The sequence below is a fragment of the Plasmodium chabaudi genome, assembly GCF_900002335.3.
Source record: "Plasmodium chabaudi chabaudi strain AS genome assembly, chromosome: 12".
In the NCBI taxonomy this organism is placed as follows: Eukaryota; Apicomplexa; class Aconoidasida; order Haemosporida; family Plasmodiidae; genus Plasmodium; species Plasmodium chabaudi.
The window spans coordinates 492,387-509,779 of NC_030112.2; the positions used below are offsets into that span (position 1 = coordinate 492,387).

At 23.8% G+C, this 17,393-nt stretch overlaps 5 protein-coding genes across 5 annotated transcripts; 2 read left to right on the forward strand and 3 right to left on the reverse strand.

The window, feature by feature from the left end:
- Positions 1-301: 301 nt before the first annotated feature.
- Positions 302-5,875, reverse strand: PCHAS_1214000 (conserved Plasmodium protein, unknown function; the record flags this gene model as incomplete). The annotated part of the gene is made up of 1 exon (XM_016798850.1): positions 302-5,875. One exon carries the CDS (start codon positions 5,873-5,875, stop codon positions 302-304), a length of 5,574 nt encoding a protein of 1,857 aa, XP_016654214.1.
- Positions 5,876-8,762: 2,887 nt separating this feature from the next.
- On the forward strand, positions 8,763-9,737 carry PCHAS_1214100 (FAD synthetase, putative; the record flags this gene model as incomplete). Its single annotated transcript, XM_016798851.1, has 1 exon — positions 8,763-9,737. One exon carries the CDS (start codon positions 8,763-8,765, stop codon positions 9,735-9,737), a length of 975 nt encoding a protein of 324 aa, XP_016654215.1.
- Positions 9,738-10,540: 803 nt separating this feature from the next.
- On the reverse strand, positions 10,541-11,617 carry PCHAS_1214200 (CWC16 domain-containing protein, putative; the record flags this gene model as incomplete). The annotated part of the gene is made up of 1 exon (XM_016798852.1): positions 10,541-11,617. One exon carries the CDS (start codon positions 11,615-11,617, stop codon positions 10,541-10,543), a length of 1,077 nt encoding a protein of 358 aa, XP_016654216.1.
- Positions 11,618-12,684: 1,067 nt separating this feature from the next.
- On the reverse strand, positions 12,685-15,192 carry PCHAS_1214300 (cysteine--tRNA ligase, putative; the record flags this gene model as incomplete). The annotated part of the gene is made up of 3 exons (XM_016798853.1): positions 12,685-14,316; positions 14,507-14,661; positions 14,973-15,192. 3 exons carry the CDS (start codon positions 15,190-15,192, stop codon positions 12,685-12,687), a joined length of 2,007 nt encoding a protein of 668 aa, XP_016654217.1.
- Positions 15,193-15,881: 689 nt separating this feature from the next.
- PCHAS_1214400 (methionine aminopeptidase 1b, putative) lies at positions 15,882-17,297 on the forward strand (the record flags this gene model as incomplete). The annotated part of the gene is made up of 1 exon (XM_740592.2): positions 15,882-17,297. The coding sequence occupies one exon, from the start codon at positions 15,882-15,884 to the stop codon at positions 17,295-17,297; it is 1,416 nt and encodes a 471-aa protein (XP_745685.2).
- Positions 17,298-17,393: the final 96 nt, after the last annotated feature.

Here is a 17,393-nt window from a genome sequence, read left to right on the forward strand (position 1 = left end):
CTGAATATTTTTTCTCCTTACATTATTAAGTGTAAAAATATTTTTAAGTTCAAAAGTTAAATCGAATTTATGTTGAAATTTAAAATAAAAGGTGATAAAATTAAGAAAATATGTAATAATTTTGTGAAAACGCAATAAATGAATACACAAATGTATACATGTGGACAAAAAGTGAAAGTAGGTCTAACTATGAGATAAGGTAGATGTAGGAAATGCTACTTATACGATAGTGTAAAAATGTACGAGATAGAATTATAGATTTCCATTTTCTAAAGTATCAATGAAAGAGTCTAAAGGTATCCTACTTTTCAGTGGAAAAAAACGTATTAGTAAATTGGGTAAAGTCCATAAAATGATTGTAATTATTATTATCAAAACTATTTTGTATAGATTGCTTAATTACTTTTTGATCATAATCATTAAACTTTGACCAATCAGAACATACATTTATATCTTGTATATAATTTTTTCCTAATTTAACTCCAGGTATTTTCATAATTTGTTCAATTGTTAAATTATTTTCATCAATTGTTTCTATATATTTTTTATTGTTTGAAGTATTTTTTTGAAATTCTTTTAAAAAGGTTGTTGGCATATTATATTTTGTATCATCTTTATAAATAAATTTTGTTTCTTTTGTACTATGATTTGAATTTGTTTTTGTATTATTATATTCCTTTAAATTGGTTTGTGCACTTTGTTCATAATTTTTTAAATAATTATTTTGAAATTCATTTTGTAATTCAGTCTTTGTCATATCATTTTGACAAACACCTTGTGTCTTTAAAACGCAATTTCGATTTTCATTATTATTATGCATTTTAAGGGTGCTAGACGAAATGGCATTATTTGTCTGCTTTTCCAACATATTTTCTTTCAAATTTTTATTTATATCATTATTACTAGTGCCACAATTTATTTGATTTGCTTTTGCCATAAATTTATCATTGTTTAATTGCATAAATAAGTTTGTTTCACTCTTTATATTTTCAAAACCTGTAAATGGTTTCAAAAATAAGTGATCCTTGTCATATATATATTTTCCTATATCTTCATTTATATTATTACTCATATTTATTATTCTACTATTATTCATAATATCAATTTTACTTTCTCTTTTCATAAATGGTTTGGTAAATTCATTTGGACTTCCTTTTGTCTTTATATTGTTTATTATATTTTTATTATGTTCATGAAAATTTGGGAAGGGCATTGCTCCATTTAATGTGCTATTTCTTTTATGAAAATGAATAAAACGGTCAACCCCAGATCCTGATCTCATTCCTGTGTTAGATGCAGATTCATATCTAGGTGCAGTGATTCTATTATGATTTACATAATTCGAACAAGTCTTTTTAATATTTAATAATCCTTGACTTCCTCTATTAAATACATTTGAATGATATCCTTTTTTATATTTCATATCAGGATTATCTACATGCATTTTATAAGTATGTAATGTATTATTATTATTGTTTATTATGTTGTTACTAGAATAATTTTTATAACTACCATTTGGAACTTTTACATTATCACCAACTTGATCATTATTTAATTTGCTTACAATTTTAGCATTGACTAAATTATTATTCATAGGATGTACATTACTGTTTCTGTAATTAATTATATTATTTGTTTGCTTTTTAATTTCATCTACATTATTTGAAAGAGTGTTAATTTGTTTTGTATTAGTATCGTTTAAATTATTTTCCTTAGCATTACAAGAGGTATTACTAATTTTGTCATTGTCATCATTTGATTTGTTGATACATTGTGACTCTTCTATTTTGTTATTTTCAGCATTTTCAGTTTTTTCCTTTTTTCCAGCTTGTTCTATCATAATATTTGTGTTATTATTGTCTTTTTCGGTGTTTGATTCTTCACTATTATTTGTGAAATCATTTATAGCATCTTTGTTTTCTTTTTCATCAGTGATATTCGAACTTATTGATTTGGTACTTCCTAATGTAAATCGTTTTATTCCGTTCGTAATTATTTCCGTAAATCGATGATATACATTCTTAGATTCTTTTTCATTTTTTTCACCTACTTCTTTAGATTTATTAGTGTCTGTTAAAATGTTTGCAAAACTTTTTAGTTTAAACAATCCGCTTTCAAAATTTGATAAGTTTTTTTTAGTAAACTCATTGTCTTTCTTTTCGCTAGTTAGATTAGTAGATGAATTAATAGTAGCATGTACATCACTTTTTGAAGTTAAATATCTACTTTGTGATTTGTTTCGTCTTCCATTAGCATTTCCATTATTTTTACTAGAAGAGTTATTTATATTTCTTCGAAAGCCTATGTATACATTATTATTTGGTATTCTGCCATAACTGATACTATATCGTTTGTTTTTTTCATCAACTAGTTTATTCTTAAATTGATTTAAATTTGATATACTTTTAATTTTATATTGTTCATTATTTATGTTAATATTATTATTTTCGGGTACATTTCCAATAATATTTTTATTCACATCTGATTTAGATGTACTAGCTACAGAACCATCTTTTTTTAGTATCATTTTGCTCTGTTCACACATACGATCATTACCTATGTTTATTCCATTAATGGCATTATTTATACTGATAGTAGTTCTCACCTTATTGATAGGGTTGATATTTATATTTGATTCTTTTGTAAGAATTGCATTTTTATATGGACTTAAATTAGATGTAAACATATAATCCTCACTTAGTTTGGTAATATATGAATTGTCTATTGTCGAATTTAAATGTGAAGGAAAATGTAAACATGGATTTTCTTTATAATGAGCTGTATTATTATTCTTACAATTTTTAGTATGCATTATGTAGTTATTTGGATTCTGTTTTATGTTCGAATGGGTTCTTAATTTTTCATTCCATAGATATTGATTCGAATTGATTCTATTATCAGTATTTTCATTAGTCGAAATTTTTTTTATGAAATTATTTTGACAACTATCTTTAAAAATATGAGGATTAAATAATTCAAGTTTTTCTACTGTTTTATTTTCATTACTATATGCAGAATTTGCTAATTTTACATTTTGTGTATTATAGTCATTTATATTTCCCATACTTGGAAATAAGAAATTATTTTTTTTATATATTGCATTATTTGAATTAATATATCTATTGTTTTTATTCATAATAATATATGCAGGTATATTATTTGTATTATTCATAGAGCTAAATCTTTTCATGTAATTTTGAACATTTTTCATATTAATATCATTTGTATAATTTCTCATATAATTTTTTTTTGCATCTAGACAAGCTGTAGTTCTTTCTTTTATTTTTTTACAAATTTCATTTATATTCTTAATTTTTTCATTCTGTTTTTCAACTGTGTCTACTTTTTCTTCATTATCTTCAGCTTTGTTTTTTTTTTCTAATTTTATTTTTTTTTTTTTATTTCCATTTGTACTATTAGAATTAATCTCATCAATTTTGCTATTGCTTACAACATTTTTACATTTTATATTTTTTTTAGAATTCTTTTTCATTTTTTTGTTTTTATTACATGGATTTTCATTAAGATTTGTAATTTTTGCACTATCTTTAATTTGGTCAATATTAATTATGTTTCTTTCTTGTGTCATTTCGTCTGCATTTTCATTTATACTATCCCCTTCTTCAAATAGTTCATCAGTACGTTCTGTATGTTCACTACACTCGTTACTTTTTAAACTTGATCTATCCATTTTATCTAAAAGGATATCATTTTTTTTTGCATTTTTCGAAGATATATTTGTATTATTTATTTCGCTTATTATAATATCTTTTGTTAAATTTCTTGTATTATTTTCTGCATCATTTAATGGTGTCTTTAAATTGTTTATTATTTCTTTTTCCGTTTTTATTGATAAATCCTCGTTGATGGCTTTATCTTGGCATTCCTCTTCCTTTCTATTTCCATTGCTACTTCCATTACTCGATAGTAGAGTCATACCTTTTTCTAAATCATGTTCTGCAACTTTTGCATTGTCAGCAGATTTAATTTGCTCGGATTTTTCGAAAACATTTTCAGACGATTTATTAAGTTGTGATAATATTTCATTATTTTTAAGAGAAATTTTGTTCGTATTTAAATAGGTTAATATAATATTTTTTAAATTTTTATTTTTTGATTCATCAGATAATATAAGTTTAATTATTTCGTTTAGATGCTTAATTAAATTGTCTACATCATTTGGTGTTTCTATTATTTCATTAAAACTTGATGAAAATTTGAAAACAAGCAATTCAAATAATATTTTATCTTCCTTTTTGATAGCACTACTATTTGCCATTAATAATAATATGTTATTAAAATGGACAATCATTTTTAGAATCTCATTAAAATAGTTGTTATTTTTAGAATTTCTTTCAATAACATACGATTTTATGTCATCTATTTTGATATATGTTTCTTCTTTATTTATTTCATTATTTTCTACTTCTTCATTTTTCATGTTACATTTTTTGTGCTCTACTATAGCATTAAATAGTAATATTAAATTGTCTGTACTTACTTGATAATTTAAACTTGTGAAATAATTTTTAAATTTTTCAAATGTTATTTGATCATCCTTAATGTTTAATATATCATTTAAAACGTCATTAGTGATATAATTCGTGTCGTTCGTTTCCAAATTTAGAGAGTCTTCTTCGGCGAACATACTATCTGATTCGCTTTTTTTTAAAGTAGCATAATTTTTATTTATCTTTTCTAAATTATCCAATGTTAATATGGTATTGGTATTTACTTTTTTATTTTCATTGTCTTCTCTTTTTTCAATATATATCTTTTTTTCATCAAGACTTTCAGTTGAATTATTTGAAGAATCAGATCCATACTCATATATTTCATCATTTTCTAAGTTGGTATATAAATCGTTACAATCATCATTTTGAACTGCTTCACCACTTTTTAATGTGTCTATATTTGTTTTTATTTCATTTTTATGAAAATCAAAATATTTCGATAAATTAGAAACTTCAATTTTGTGTCGGTTAAAAAGTTTATCTATCCCATCTGATTCATTTTCACTACTATTAGTCAAATCAGAGCATTCGCTTTTTTTTTGAATACTAGAACCATCGATTATTTCATTAGTGTTATCTATTCTTGTTTCGTCATTTGATGATTTATGATCAATCTCTTCTTTATCACATACATTGTTATGCTCTATCTTTTTATTCTGATCATTCTCCATTTCATTCAGCATATACTTATTTAATCCTAAATTTGTGATGCTACTAAAATCATAATTTAATTTTGAATATACACTTTGTTTTGTCTCTTCAGATATTGAGGATATATCTATCAAACTGGATGCTTCACTAAAAATTGGTGCATGATTTTTTTTATTATTGTAATTTAATTCTTCTAAATATTTCGAAACTAATTTGGGTTTTTCTGTCTTTTCATTTTCTTCATCTTTTTTATTTATATCTTCTAATATATTTGTAAATTCAGATATATTTTTTTTTTCAGAGCTAGCTAAATCCTTCATGTTTATTTCTGAACAATTCATATTATCAGCTATATTTAATAATAATTTTTCTTCCTTTTTGTCATCATTATTAATAACTTTTTCTTGTGCATTATCAAGATGTTTGTTTTCATGACACACTTTTTTTTCAACTTCAATTGGTTTACTAAAATTATTGCTAAACGTATTTAAATATATTTCATTGAAGTCGTTAAAAAAATTATCAATGTTACAATTATTTCTGCCCTGTTCATGCAAATTTGTTTCCTTTGTACTATCATTAAATACGCCTTTCATATCTCTGTTCAAATGATCAGAAAATAAATTTATATCATTCGTAGGTTTGTAATTTGATGCATCATTTTCCTTATCGTTGTTTATTACAACTTCTGTGCTATTATTCACACTCATCCTTCCTTTTTATTTAGAAAACTTAATTTTTTTAGTGAACGCTATTTTACAAAATGTGCGGCAAATTTGAAGAAGCACCAAAAAATGTGCAGCAAATACTGGTGTCAACAAAACTGTTAGTGAAAATGTTTTTGCAAACAGACAAACGAACAGATAGATTAACAAACAAAACGAGTTGCAAAAGACATGGCATTTAGCACAATCTGAATAGTCGCATTAAAAATATACGTGTCTATTCGTACATACATATATACATATTAATATTTTTCGAATAAATGAATAATACACTATTAATTATTTTATCATAATTATTCAATTATAATAAAAACAAAAAAATAGTAAGGGTATGAAATTTTTGTGATATAATCCTGCCATATGCTATTCCAAAATATGCATAAAATTAAAAACAAAAAATTCAAAAATATAAAATTGTAAAATAACAAAACTGCAAAAATACGAATTGCCTAAAGTTTAAATATCACATCGGATACTTTCGTGAAACAAAAATTATACAACGAAAACAAATTACAAAATAATGCATATGTAATAATATTATGTACGTATGTATGGATGTATGTATATATATTTGTATGCATGACAAAAAATGTCTTACAAAAAAGAAACAATCTAATAATGTATTTTTTGAGAAATGTGTAGAGAATAAAAACAAAAAACCTACAATCAAAATAATTTAACTATAACTTTTTAATTTTTTTAATAATTTTAATTTAATTTGGTTTTATTTGTTAATATAAAATAACTTAATATAAATAAATATATAAAATGTTTATTTAAACAATTAAAATATCACAAAAGAATGAAACTTAAAAGACAGGAAAAATATATTAATACAAATAAATATAATAATATAAAATGCACAAAAGTGCAAAGGACAGTAAATAGTTTAAGATATTGTAGTATTACTTTGAAAACTGTGTATACCCAATTTCTTACCTATTTAATAAATTATCTTTTTTTAATTCTTCGTATTCTATAAGCATACGCATTATTCCATTTATATAAATATCATTTATGAGTAAACAAAAATAAATATATGTACATAAGGAATAGAAAGAAATATACTACAAATAATATAATTGGAGCCTTAAAAAATTTTTTTAAAAATGGAAATATAAGAAATGAATTATGTTCATAGTATAATATATAAAAAGAACATGTCGTAATCAGAAAAATTCTATTTATCACTTTGTTTTCAGTAGTACCAGTGAAGATAAAACGGCAATAATTATTTCATAACAAATGCAAGATATATATAAACAATGCATTTGCATATACATTGTTGTCAAATCTTTTAAGAATAAAAAATTCTGTTTATAAATCTGTTAACTAAACACAGTTTTATAAGTTGATCATTATGCATGTATGTCTATACGTGTGCTTTTCCAAATGCGTGGCATTCATTTTAAAGAATACTTATGTTTCTACAACTAATGAAATTTATTTATAATTTAGTACACCTTTCAAAGAATAAAATTTAATGTATATTATGTCCATAAATCAGTGAAATTTTTATTTATTATATACCATTTAAAAATTGCAAAAGTTATAGAGCACACGTATTTTTTTAGTTAATCCTATTTTGATAGAATGAAAATATGGGCATACCCATCACATTATTGTGGTGTATTTTTTATGATCAATATAAATAATTTTGAATGCTAACCCCTGCATACATTTTATATAGATAAGTTTGTTTCCTCACATTAGAATGCATTAACAGCATACACATGCAGCCATTTTGAAATAACATATTCTTTATACAGTATTAACCAAATAATTATTTAAAAGGTTTTATATTTAATGATAGAGCTTTATGAAAATGTCTACATATTTGCACACAACATATTTCAAAAACCTTATTTTAATTCCCTTCTTTATAACACATTTAAGTTATATATGGAAATGGTATTCCAAAACGGTGTGTAATTTTTTTATTTTTATAATGGCTTCCCATTTATAATAAGTTATTATTTTTGGAAAATGAATGGGTAGGAAATACTATCATTATTTTGAATGTAAAAAAATTGGATATACAATATAGGATGATACAAAAGGTATAAAAATAAAATTTTGTAGGATATTTACACGTTCGCATATCATGAAAATATTTATTCACTGTTTTTTAAATTAATATGTCCCACAATTATTAGTGTGATAATTATAATGATAGTATATAAAGATTAACCAAAGCAACATTATATAACATTCTACAAAAAAATTCGCATAAAAAGTACAATAATAAAACAACATATCCAAAATAATTAATATTTATAAAAAATTATAAAAGAAAAAAATATTATAATTTTACTGTATATTTGTTTTGTCCATTATATGTGCAAATATTTTTTCCATAAATTTTAAAAATTTTTTATTATGCTTATATTACAAAGTTAATGACAATAAATGTAAAGCATAAAAATGTATTGATATAATTTGTTATTGTTATTTTTTTTTGCTGTCAAATTTTAAGCAATGCTTTAATAATGGTTTTATAAAATATGAAACTCTTTAAGAACTATGATGAATGTTATTATTTTTTCCTTTTTGCAATAAAAGGTGAAATATCCAATTTTAAGAATAATTAAAGCCTTTTTGAATTATTTAATTGATATAAAAAAATAAAAAGAATTTCGGGATTTTCATTTATTTATTTTTTATAATATACATTGTATATATATTTCTCTTTTCAAAATAATTCCCATTTATGCCATATTAACCGTTTCTACATTCTTATAACTGAAATTTTAAAAACACACTATAGATATAATTTAATCATTAAAAACGGGAAGAAAAAAGACCTATACATATTTTAAAAATATTTTTTTTTAAGATCAAAAAAAAAATACAATGAGTTTGTACTGAAGATATGGAAGAGTGGAAAGATTATTCAAAATCATTGGAGTTGTATGAAAGAATTGAAAAACTACATAAAGAGCATGTTGATGAGATAAATAAATTAAAGGATTCCAATCATAATGAAATAAAAAGTTGTGATACATACATAAACAATGAAAATCAGTTAGGAAATTATAAAAAAAATCGTGATATTATAAAACCTAGTATGTATAACTATGATGTAATGAATTATTATAAAGATGAATTCATATTAAAAAAAAAAATTTTAGAACTATCTGAAGATATTATTACAGCAATAGATCATATTTATGATATGTTTCGTCTTTGTAAAGAAAATGTATTTTTATCATTTAATGGAGGAAAAGACGCTGTTGTTATTTTACATTTATTTCGATGTGCATATGCAAAATATTTGTATGATATAAAGGGTAAAATAATAAAACCCAAATTAATTTATTTTAAGGATGATGAAAACGAATTTCCTGAAGTTTATCAATTTTTAAATGAATGTGTGTATATATATGATTTTGATATAAATGTTATTAATGGTAAATGGGAAGCTAGTATAACAAATTTTATTGAAATTATTCAAACACAATATAAAGATAGTTGTGTAGAAAAATTAAATATAAAGACAACACCCTCTTGCTTATTACCCCCTCCTATAGCATTTATTAACGGGACAAGATATAATGATACAAATAGCGAAAAATTAAATATTTTAAATGTTAGTTCAAAAGGACTTCCACCTTATTTATATTTAAATCCTATATTTTATTGGACATATGGAGCTGTTTGGACTTTTATTTTATATTTTAAAATAGATTATTGTATTTTATATGATCATGGATATTCTTCTATAGGCTCTATGAACGATACTATTAAAAATGAATTTTTAAAATGCAATGATTGTTATTTACCTGCCTATTTTTTGAAAAATTGGGAATACGAAAGATATAACAGATTGTTTCATAAAAAAAAATAAATATTACAATCAGCTAGCCAATACAATTTTTTTTTTTTTCAAGAAAATATTGCACACACATTTGATAAGTATATTTCTTTCTTCCTAATTACGTTAGAAGAAATATCTTTTATATTCCCCAAATAATATACTATTAATAATATACTATTTTTTAGTCCCATTATTATTTTTAAGTTAAAAAGATCAAAAATAGTGACAATGTCGTATAGGCAATACCTTTTTACAATTTCAAAAAATATGAACAGTTCATAATTTTTTTATATTTTTTACTTTTTTATTTCATTTTTAAATTAACAAAAATGTATACCCAGCATTTGTATACACATTTTTTTAAGTAAAACTATTTTCGTTTACAATTCTTTTTTACATTTTATTCGATCGTATATTCCCCTCCTTTTGCTTTAATTTTTACGTTCCATTTTGTCTTAATTTTTTGTAAATTTTAAATAAAGCTATAATTAAAGGACAATTCGGGATATATACTCTTTACAAAATGTAATTTGAAGGGCGAATAAATCTTTTTCAAATTGGTACTTAAAAAATGAATACCATTTTAAGATAATAATATATAGAGAGTAAGCAAGACAAATATACAAAGTCTCGTTTATGTAACGCATTAAGTGAATGTTTTCTCACTATACAAAATGACAATAATAGGTGTGTAAAATAAAGGGCTACATATAAATATGTATTAAAATATACTTTTTAATTATAATAATAATTCACAAAAAAAAAAAACACATATGCACATAAAAAAGACCACATTGTGGTAATTGTTTATTACACAAAAATTAATTTTCAATTTATCCATCTTCAGAACTATCGGAATTATACTCATTCAAAAGTGTTGAAATATTTTCTTTTTTTTTAATAATAAACTTGTAATGTGTTTCCAAAGGTTTTTTTGAAAAAATAGATTTATTGTTTATATTTATTCCTGTCGTATTATTTGTTATGTTATTACGCTTGAAAGATATTTTCTCTTTTTCTATATTATTATTGTTTATTCCATTTTCTTCCTTTTTATTTATTAAATTATATTTGTCTGTGAAATTTACAGATTTCTCATCCGTTTCATTCATATCACTCATCTCATCAATATCAACCACATCCTCTTCAAACTCATCCTCCTTTATAATAACACGAGGGTTAGATGATTGTATGTTCATAATATTTTGGGTTGGATTTGCAATTTTTCTATTTTTATTAAGAAGGTCAAAGAATTTTTGTTCATCTTCAGAATCAAGATTATTCATAAATATATTATTTTTATTATTTTCCATTTCATTTTTTTCATATAATTTATTTAATGCTTTATTTATACTACTAAATTTATCGATATGTCTTTTATTCATATTTTGCAATTCTTCTAATTGTTCATTAGTTTTTAATTCTTGTAAAGCATTATATGATTGTTTTTCAATGTTTTTTACTTTATCCTCTTCCTTACCATTTTCATTTGTTCTATAATATTCATCAGCTACTTCTTGTTCTTTATGAGCATCATATGTTCTTATACCTCCTTCTATTAATATATAATCCCCATTTTTTGGATCTGTTTTAAAAACAAATTCATTTCTACATTCGGAGCATTTTCCATAAAATTGCCATATTGGAATATTTAAATATGTTTCGTCTTTTAACTTTTCAACTCTTGAATTAAATTTTGTACCCACATAAGTAAAGGCTTTACATTTACTGCATTTTAATGTAAATGGATACATCATTCTTATGTTTAAAAATTTCTTTTTCTTTTTATTATACTTATTATTTTTATTATTTTTCTTTTCTATTTTTTTCATTTGCCTCTTTTTTTCCATTAGTTTATCCGGATCAAAGTCCGGCGGAATATATTTGTTCAAAACCTTTCTTTCTGCCATTTCCTTTAAATATTTGTAATAACTTCAGATTGCAAAAACTAAAACGGTTAGAAAATATATTTATGGTCTCATTACATTTGTTTTTGAAATTGCTTTTATTGTTCGGTATGCTTGTAAATGATTACTATGCTTATGTTGAGGAGTATATGAAATATTTTGGATAAGGGAAAACAAAATTATAAAAGTTTTGAAAAACTAAAAAATGAAAAAATTGTAATAATTAAAAATTATTATTTTCATTCAGCTAGCTTTTCTTTCCTCCGTTTTATTTTTTTTAATGATAAAAAAATATTTCATATGCTAATTGCAAAAAAAATTGTATGAAATTTATCAAATAATTTTTTTTACTAGCACAGACGGACAAAAATAGGAGAGGGACTGTCTCATTATTTCATTACATTCCCTTTTTACTATCATTAAGTTGGGAATATTTATTCTTTTATTTTTTTTTACTTTTTTTTTTTTTTTTTTTTTATTTTCCCATAACACTTAGCCAATAACACGTAGAACAATTTCGTATATGCCATGCATTTTTTACAAATTAAGTAAATTCTTATAACTTTTAATTCAGATCGAAAATGAAAATAACCTAAGAATAATGACAAAACATTATGCATATATTTATATGCCCAAATATTATACATAAAAAATGTTTTATAACTTGAAACTTATATTAGCTTCTCCCTTTCAACATGCATGTCAAGCTTTTTTTTAAATTGAAAAACATTCAGACATGAATTTATCATATTTTTTTTATGAAAATTGTTGCTTTTGTATATATACATCATTTTATGAAATATTGAAGTGTTGAGAATATAGAAAAAATTGGCACATGTGTTACATCATTCAAATAAAAATTATACAAAATTTATGTTATATACTTTTTTACATAATTGAGGAAAACAAATAGAATCGATTGGTATGTACACACATATAAACACCTGGATGTTAAGAAAAAAAAAAGACTATCCATTTGTGTTCCTGTTATAGTTACAAAATAGTTCATTCCCCATTTTGCTTCTTATTATGTAACATTCACAGTTTTATTATAATTTTTGGGAATTCAATTATTTCTTTTGATCTGTATTTTTCTTTTTGTTTAAATCACATTCTCTCTTTTCCTTTTCTTGTTGTAATTGATTTTCGTCTAATACTTTAATGACAAACTCATTATTTGGACGGTCATCAATTAGTATGCCCATGTTAAGAAGGTGTTGATCTCTTAGTAGATCACATTCTTTTAATAAGTCTTCATTATTTGTTTTAATTTCTTTTATAAAGTCATTAATTTTGTTATTATTCTCGACGGTAGCGGGATCTGAAGAATCGATTTTAATTTCCTTGGATGCCTTCCTAATTAGTTTTGCATTCTTTTGTAAAATTGTTCTTATATTACTTCTATATGAACCAAGGACATGTAAAAGGTTATCGAAATTATTTGGTTTTGCTTTTTGTGCTTGATCATAGAATAAACCAAATGTGTTCATAATAAAATTTATATAATGCTTCAATTCTAGTAATAATCCTATTTGTACTTTTCCATTTTGTAAATAAATATTAATTTCTGTAATTAACTTTTGAATAGCTACTAAAGCTTCTGGAGTGTTAAAATTATCGAGAAAAAAATTATGAATATTAGTTTTGGTTTGTCTAAATGTGTTGTTTAATTTATTATCTGTATCATTCCAATAAAGATCACAATTATTTAAATCAAAATTTTTTATTTTCATATTAATTAAAGCAAAGAAATTTGTAAAAAATTTATCAATTTCTATACATTGTGTCATTCCTTCTCCATTTGGACTATAATTCATAAAACTATCCCATTTGTTAAGAAGAAATAATATACGTATTTGATTCGATGTATATTTTTTTAACATATTTTTTATTGTTATAAAATTTTTCAAAGATTTTGACATTTTTAATCCTTCAATATGCAAATGACCAGAGTGTAAAAAATAATTTACCCATTGACTATGATCAAAGAAAGCTTCACTTTGTGCTAATTCATTATCATGATGTGGAAATCTTAAATCGACACCTCCACTATGAATATCTAATACCTTTCCTAATATGTTACTAGCCATAGTTGAACATTCAATATGCCAACCTGGTCTACCTTTGCCCCATGGGGAATCCCAAGATGGCTCATTAGGCTTTGATGATTTCCATAAAGCAAAATCGTAAGAATTTTTTTTATTTTTTGATATAACTCCTAAATCTCCTTCCCCTTCTAATATTTTTGTTTCATCTTTAACAGACATTGGTTCCATACGTGCATAAAAATGATTAGGATTTTTTTTAAATGCATCTATATCAAAATATACACTACCTTCACTACTTACATATGCATATTTATTTTCAATTATTTTTTCTATAAATTTTATTATTTCATTTACATATTCACTAACTCTAGTTATTGATGTTGGTAATAAAACATTCAAATTTTTCATATCTTCCCAAAATTCATATTCCCATTTTCTAGCTAATTCAGTAAAATTTACTTTCTCTTCTTCACTTCTTTTTATTATCTTATCATCGATATCGGTTATATTTATAACCATAAATACATCGTACTTAAAATAGTTTGTCAATATTCTTCTAATTATATCGAAACTCACATATGTCCTTGCATGTCCAAGGTGGGCTGCGTCATAAACTGTCGGTCCACATGCATACCATTTTATGGTGTTTCCTTCCTAAAAGCGCAAAGAAAAATGAAGAAAATGAAATACAAATAAAATATTATCAACTTGATTAGGCACACTTCAATGAAGTACCAGTCCTAAGCTGATTTACTTCGAATTATAATTTTGCAAAAAATTTTATTTGCTTAGCTCGGTCGCACATGTGCAACTACGTCCTTTTTCAAAACATGCATAGACTTACTTGTGGAACAAATTCGACTTTGCTATGAGTCAATGAATTATTCACCATCAAATTGGTAATTGTTTTATTTTCCTTGGATGGCATAGTCCATTTTGGTAAATTGCTGTTTGCTTCCATGTTTGAATGAAATAATTTTTTAACTAATACGTATTTGTCTATTAAAAATGTTGTAAAAAAGGTAGAAGAAATTAATTTGTGTATTTTAATTATTTGCTATATGTAACTATTTTGCTAATTTTCGAGCTACACACAGTTTTACATATAAAAATTGAAGGAAAAGTATTAAACTTTTTAAGTGAATAAAAACATATATAACGCATTTATGAAGATACTATTTTGTAAAAATCAATACAATGTCACACACACACTTATATGTAATATGCTACAATATTTACAACATATGTATGTATTTTATTTGCATATATAATTTATGAACTGTTCATAATTTTTAGTATTTTTTTTTTACTTTTAACAAAATTATTCTTGCCGTGCATGTATTTTGGAATAAATAACATTCCCTTTTGTGGAAATTTCCCTTTTATATTAAACTGATTTATAAGGGATATTCTGTTTGTTGTTTTATTTTTCCTATTATAGTAACTATTAATATTTATGGAAGAACAAAATAACGTTTTTCTATATAAAATCGAAAAAAGCGTTAAACATAAAAATTTAAACAATTTCATTTAAATCAATAGCACATGCATATAATATGTAGTATATTGTAAATATGTATAAAGCTCAAATACTCATCAAATTCATAAACATAAAAAATGCCTATATAAATCATCAATGTTCCATTATCATTACTACTATATTTTATTATTCATTTCTTTTTCATGGTTATTATAATATGCAAATATTCTCAAAATTTATACCAAGTGTATATATTTTTGTATTTTCTATATGACAAAAAAAATGTATAATTGCCCTTAAAAAATATATAGATCAAGTTTATATGCAATACATATTTATAGGGTCAGTAAAAATAATGCCATTAAAATTTTTATCCCGTTATTAATACATATCATATTTTATTAAGCCGCCTTACCCTTTTAATCTAAAGAATTAATTATATGCCACATATAATGTAGAAAATTTATAACATTATATTTTGCTATTATTATTTCTTCAATTTTTTTTTATAATTTATTTAATTTTTTCTTATGTGCTATAATTCTGCATTATGTCGTTTTTTTTACAAAGGGAACTCTTCCACCAATAATATATAAAAATGCATATACTTTAAAAAAATCGATCTTTTTAATTCATTAAGAAAAGATATTATATTTAAATAAAAATATTAATAGGAACAAAATATTCCGAGTATTTGTAGTCGTATTTATTTGATTTTTTTCACTAGCCATCTTATTCAATGTCTGATAATACGAAGCAGTGTGATAGTAATAGCAATAAGGACTGCAACAATGTAAGCAAGTCAAGTGATGCAAAAAAGAAGGAAGAATTAGAAAGCAAAAAATGTAACAACACTCATGAAAATTCCACATCATTTAAAAGAGAAGATGAAAGTGCTGGAATAGAAAAAGCGCGTGAGAATAATTTAGTATGTAAAGGATGTGGGGAAAATCTAACGAAAAAATTGAGTTGCCCTGTATGTTTAAAAAACAAAATAAACAGCTATTTTTGTAGCCAAGAATGTTTTAAACGCTCTTGGAAAGAACATTCTAAAATGCATCCAAGTGAAAAGGAAAATAATGAAAAAGAAGCAGATAAAGAATCAAAAAAAGTTGAAAAAAATAATTATACAGAAGTAACAAAAGAATTATTGCCCCAAAATTATGACCCTACTAATAGAAAATATTGGATTTATGATAGCCATTTAAGAAATTTTTTAAGTTTTAATTTTAGTGGAAATATAAGACCATGGCCTATATCCAAAATGAATTATGTACCTGATCATATTGACAAACCAGATTATGCCATTACTTCAATACCTACATCCGAATTGAAATATAAAAAAAAAAGTGATATATATGTAAATAATAGTGATGAAATTGAACGAATAAAAGAAGCATGTATATTAGGTAGGAAAACTTTAGATTATGCACATTCATTAGTTAGTCCAGGAGTAACAACGGATGAGATAGATAAAAAAGTTCATGATTTTATAATTAAAAATAATGCATACCCATCTCCATTAAATTATTATGAATTTCCAAAATCATGTTGTACATCAGTAAATGAAATAGTATGTCATGGTATACCAGATTATAGACCCTTAAAAAACGGGGATATTATAAATATAGATATAAGTGTATATTATAAAGGTGTGCATGCCGATTTAAATGAAACATATTTTGTTGGTGAAAACATATCAAACGAAGCTAAACAACTTGTAGAAACTTGTTATTTTTCATTAATGGAAGCAATTAAAAAATGTAAACCTGGTATGTTATATAAAAATCTTGGAAATATTATAGATGCTTATGTATCGAAAAAACATTTTTCAGTTGTTCGTACATATTCAGGGCATGGGGTAGGAAAATTATTTCATTCAAATCCAACTATACCTCATTTTAGAAAAAATAAAGCAGTAGGAATAATGAAACCAGGTCATGTATTTACAATTGAACCTATGATTAATGAAGGTCATTATGCAGATGTTTTATGGCCAGATAAATGGACAAGTGCAACTGCTGATGGAAAATTATCAGCACAATTCGAGCACACCTTGTTAGTTACTCAAACTGGAGTTGAAATATTAACAAAAAGACTTCCCGATTCCCCAAGCCTAGGATTTGACACAAAGGATGACCTATACATTATATGATGCATAAAAAATGATAAAAAAAGCAAGCTATCAATTATGGATGAATTCATATCATTCTACACATCTTTGTTAATGTGTATTTTTATTTTTTTTTAA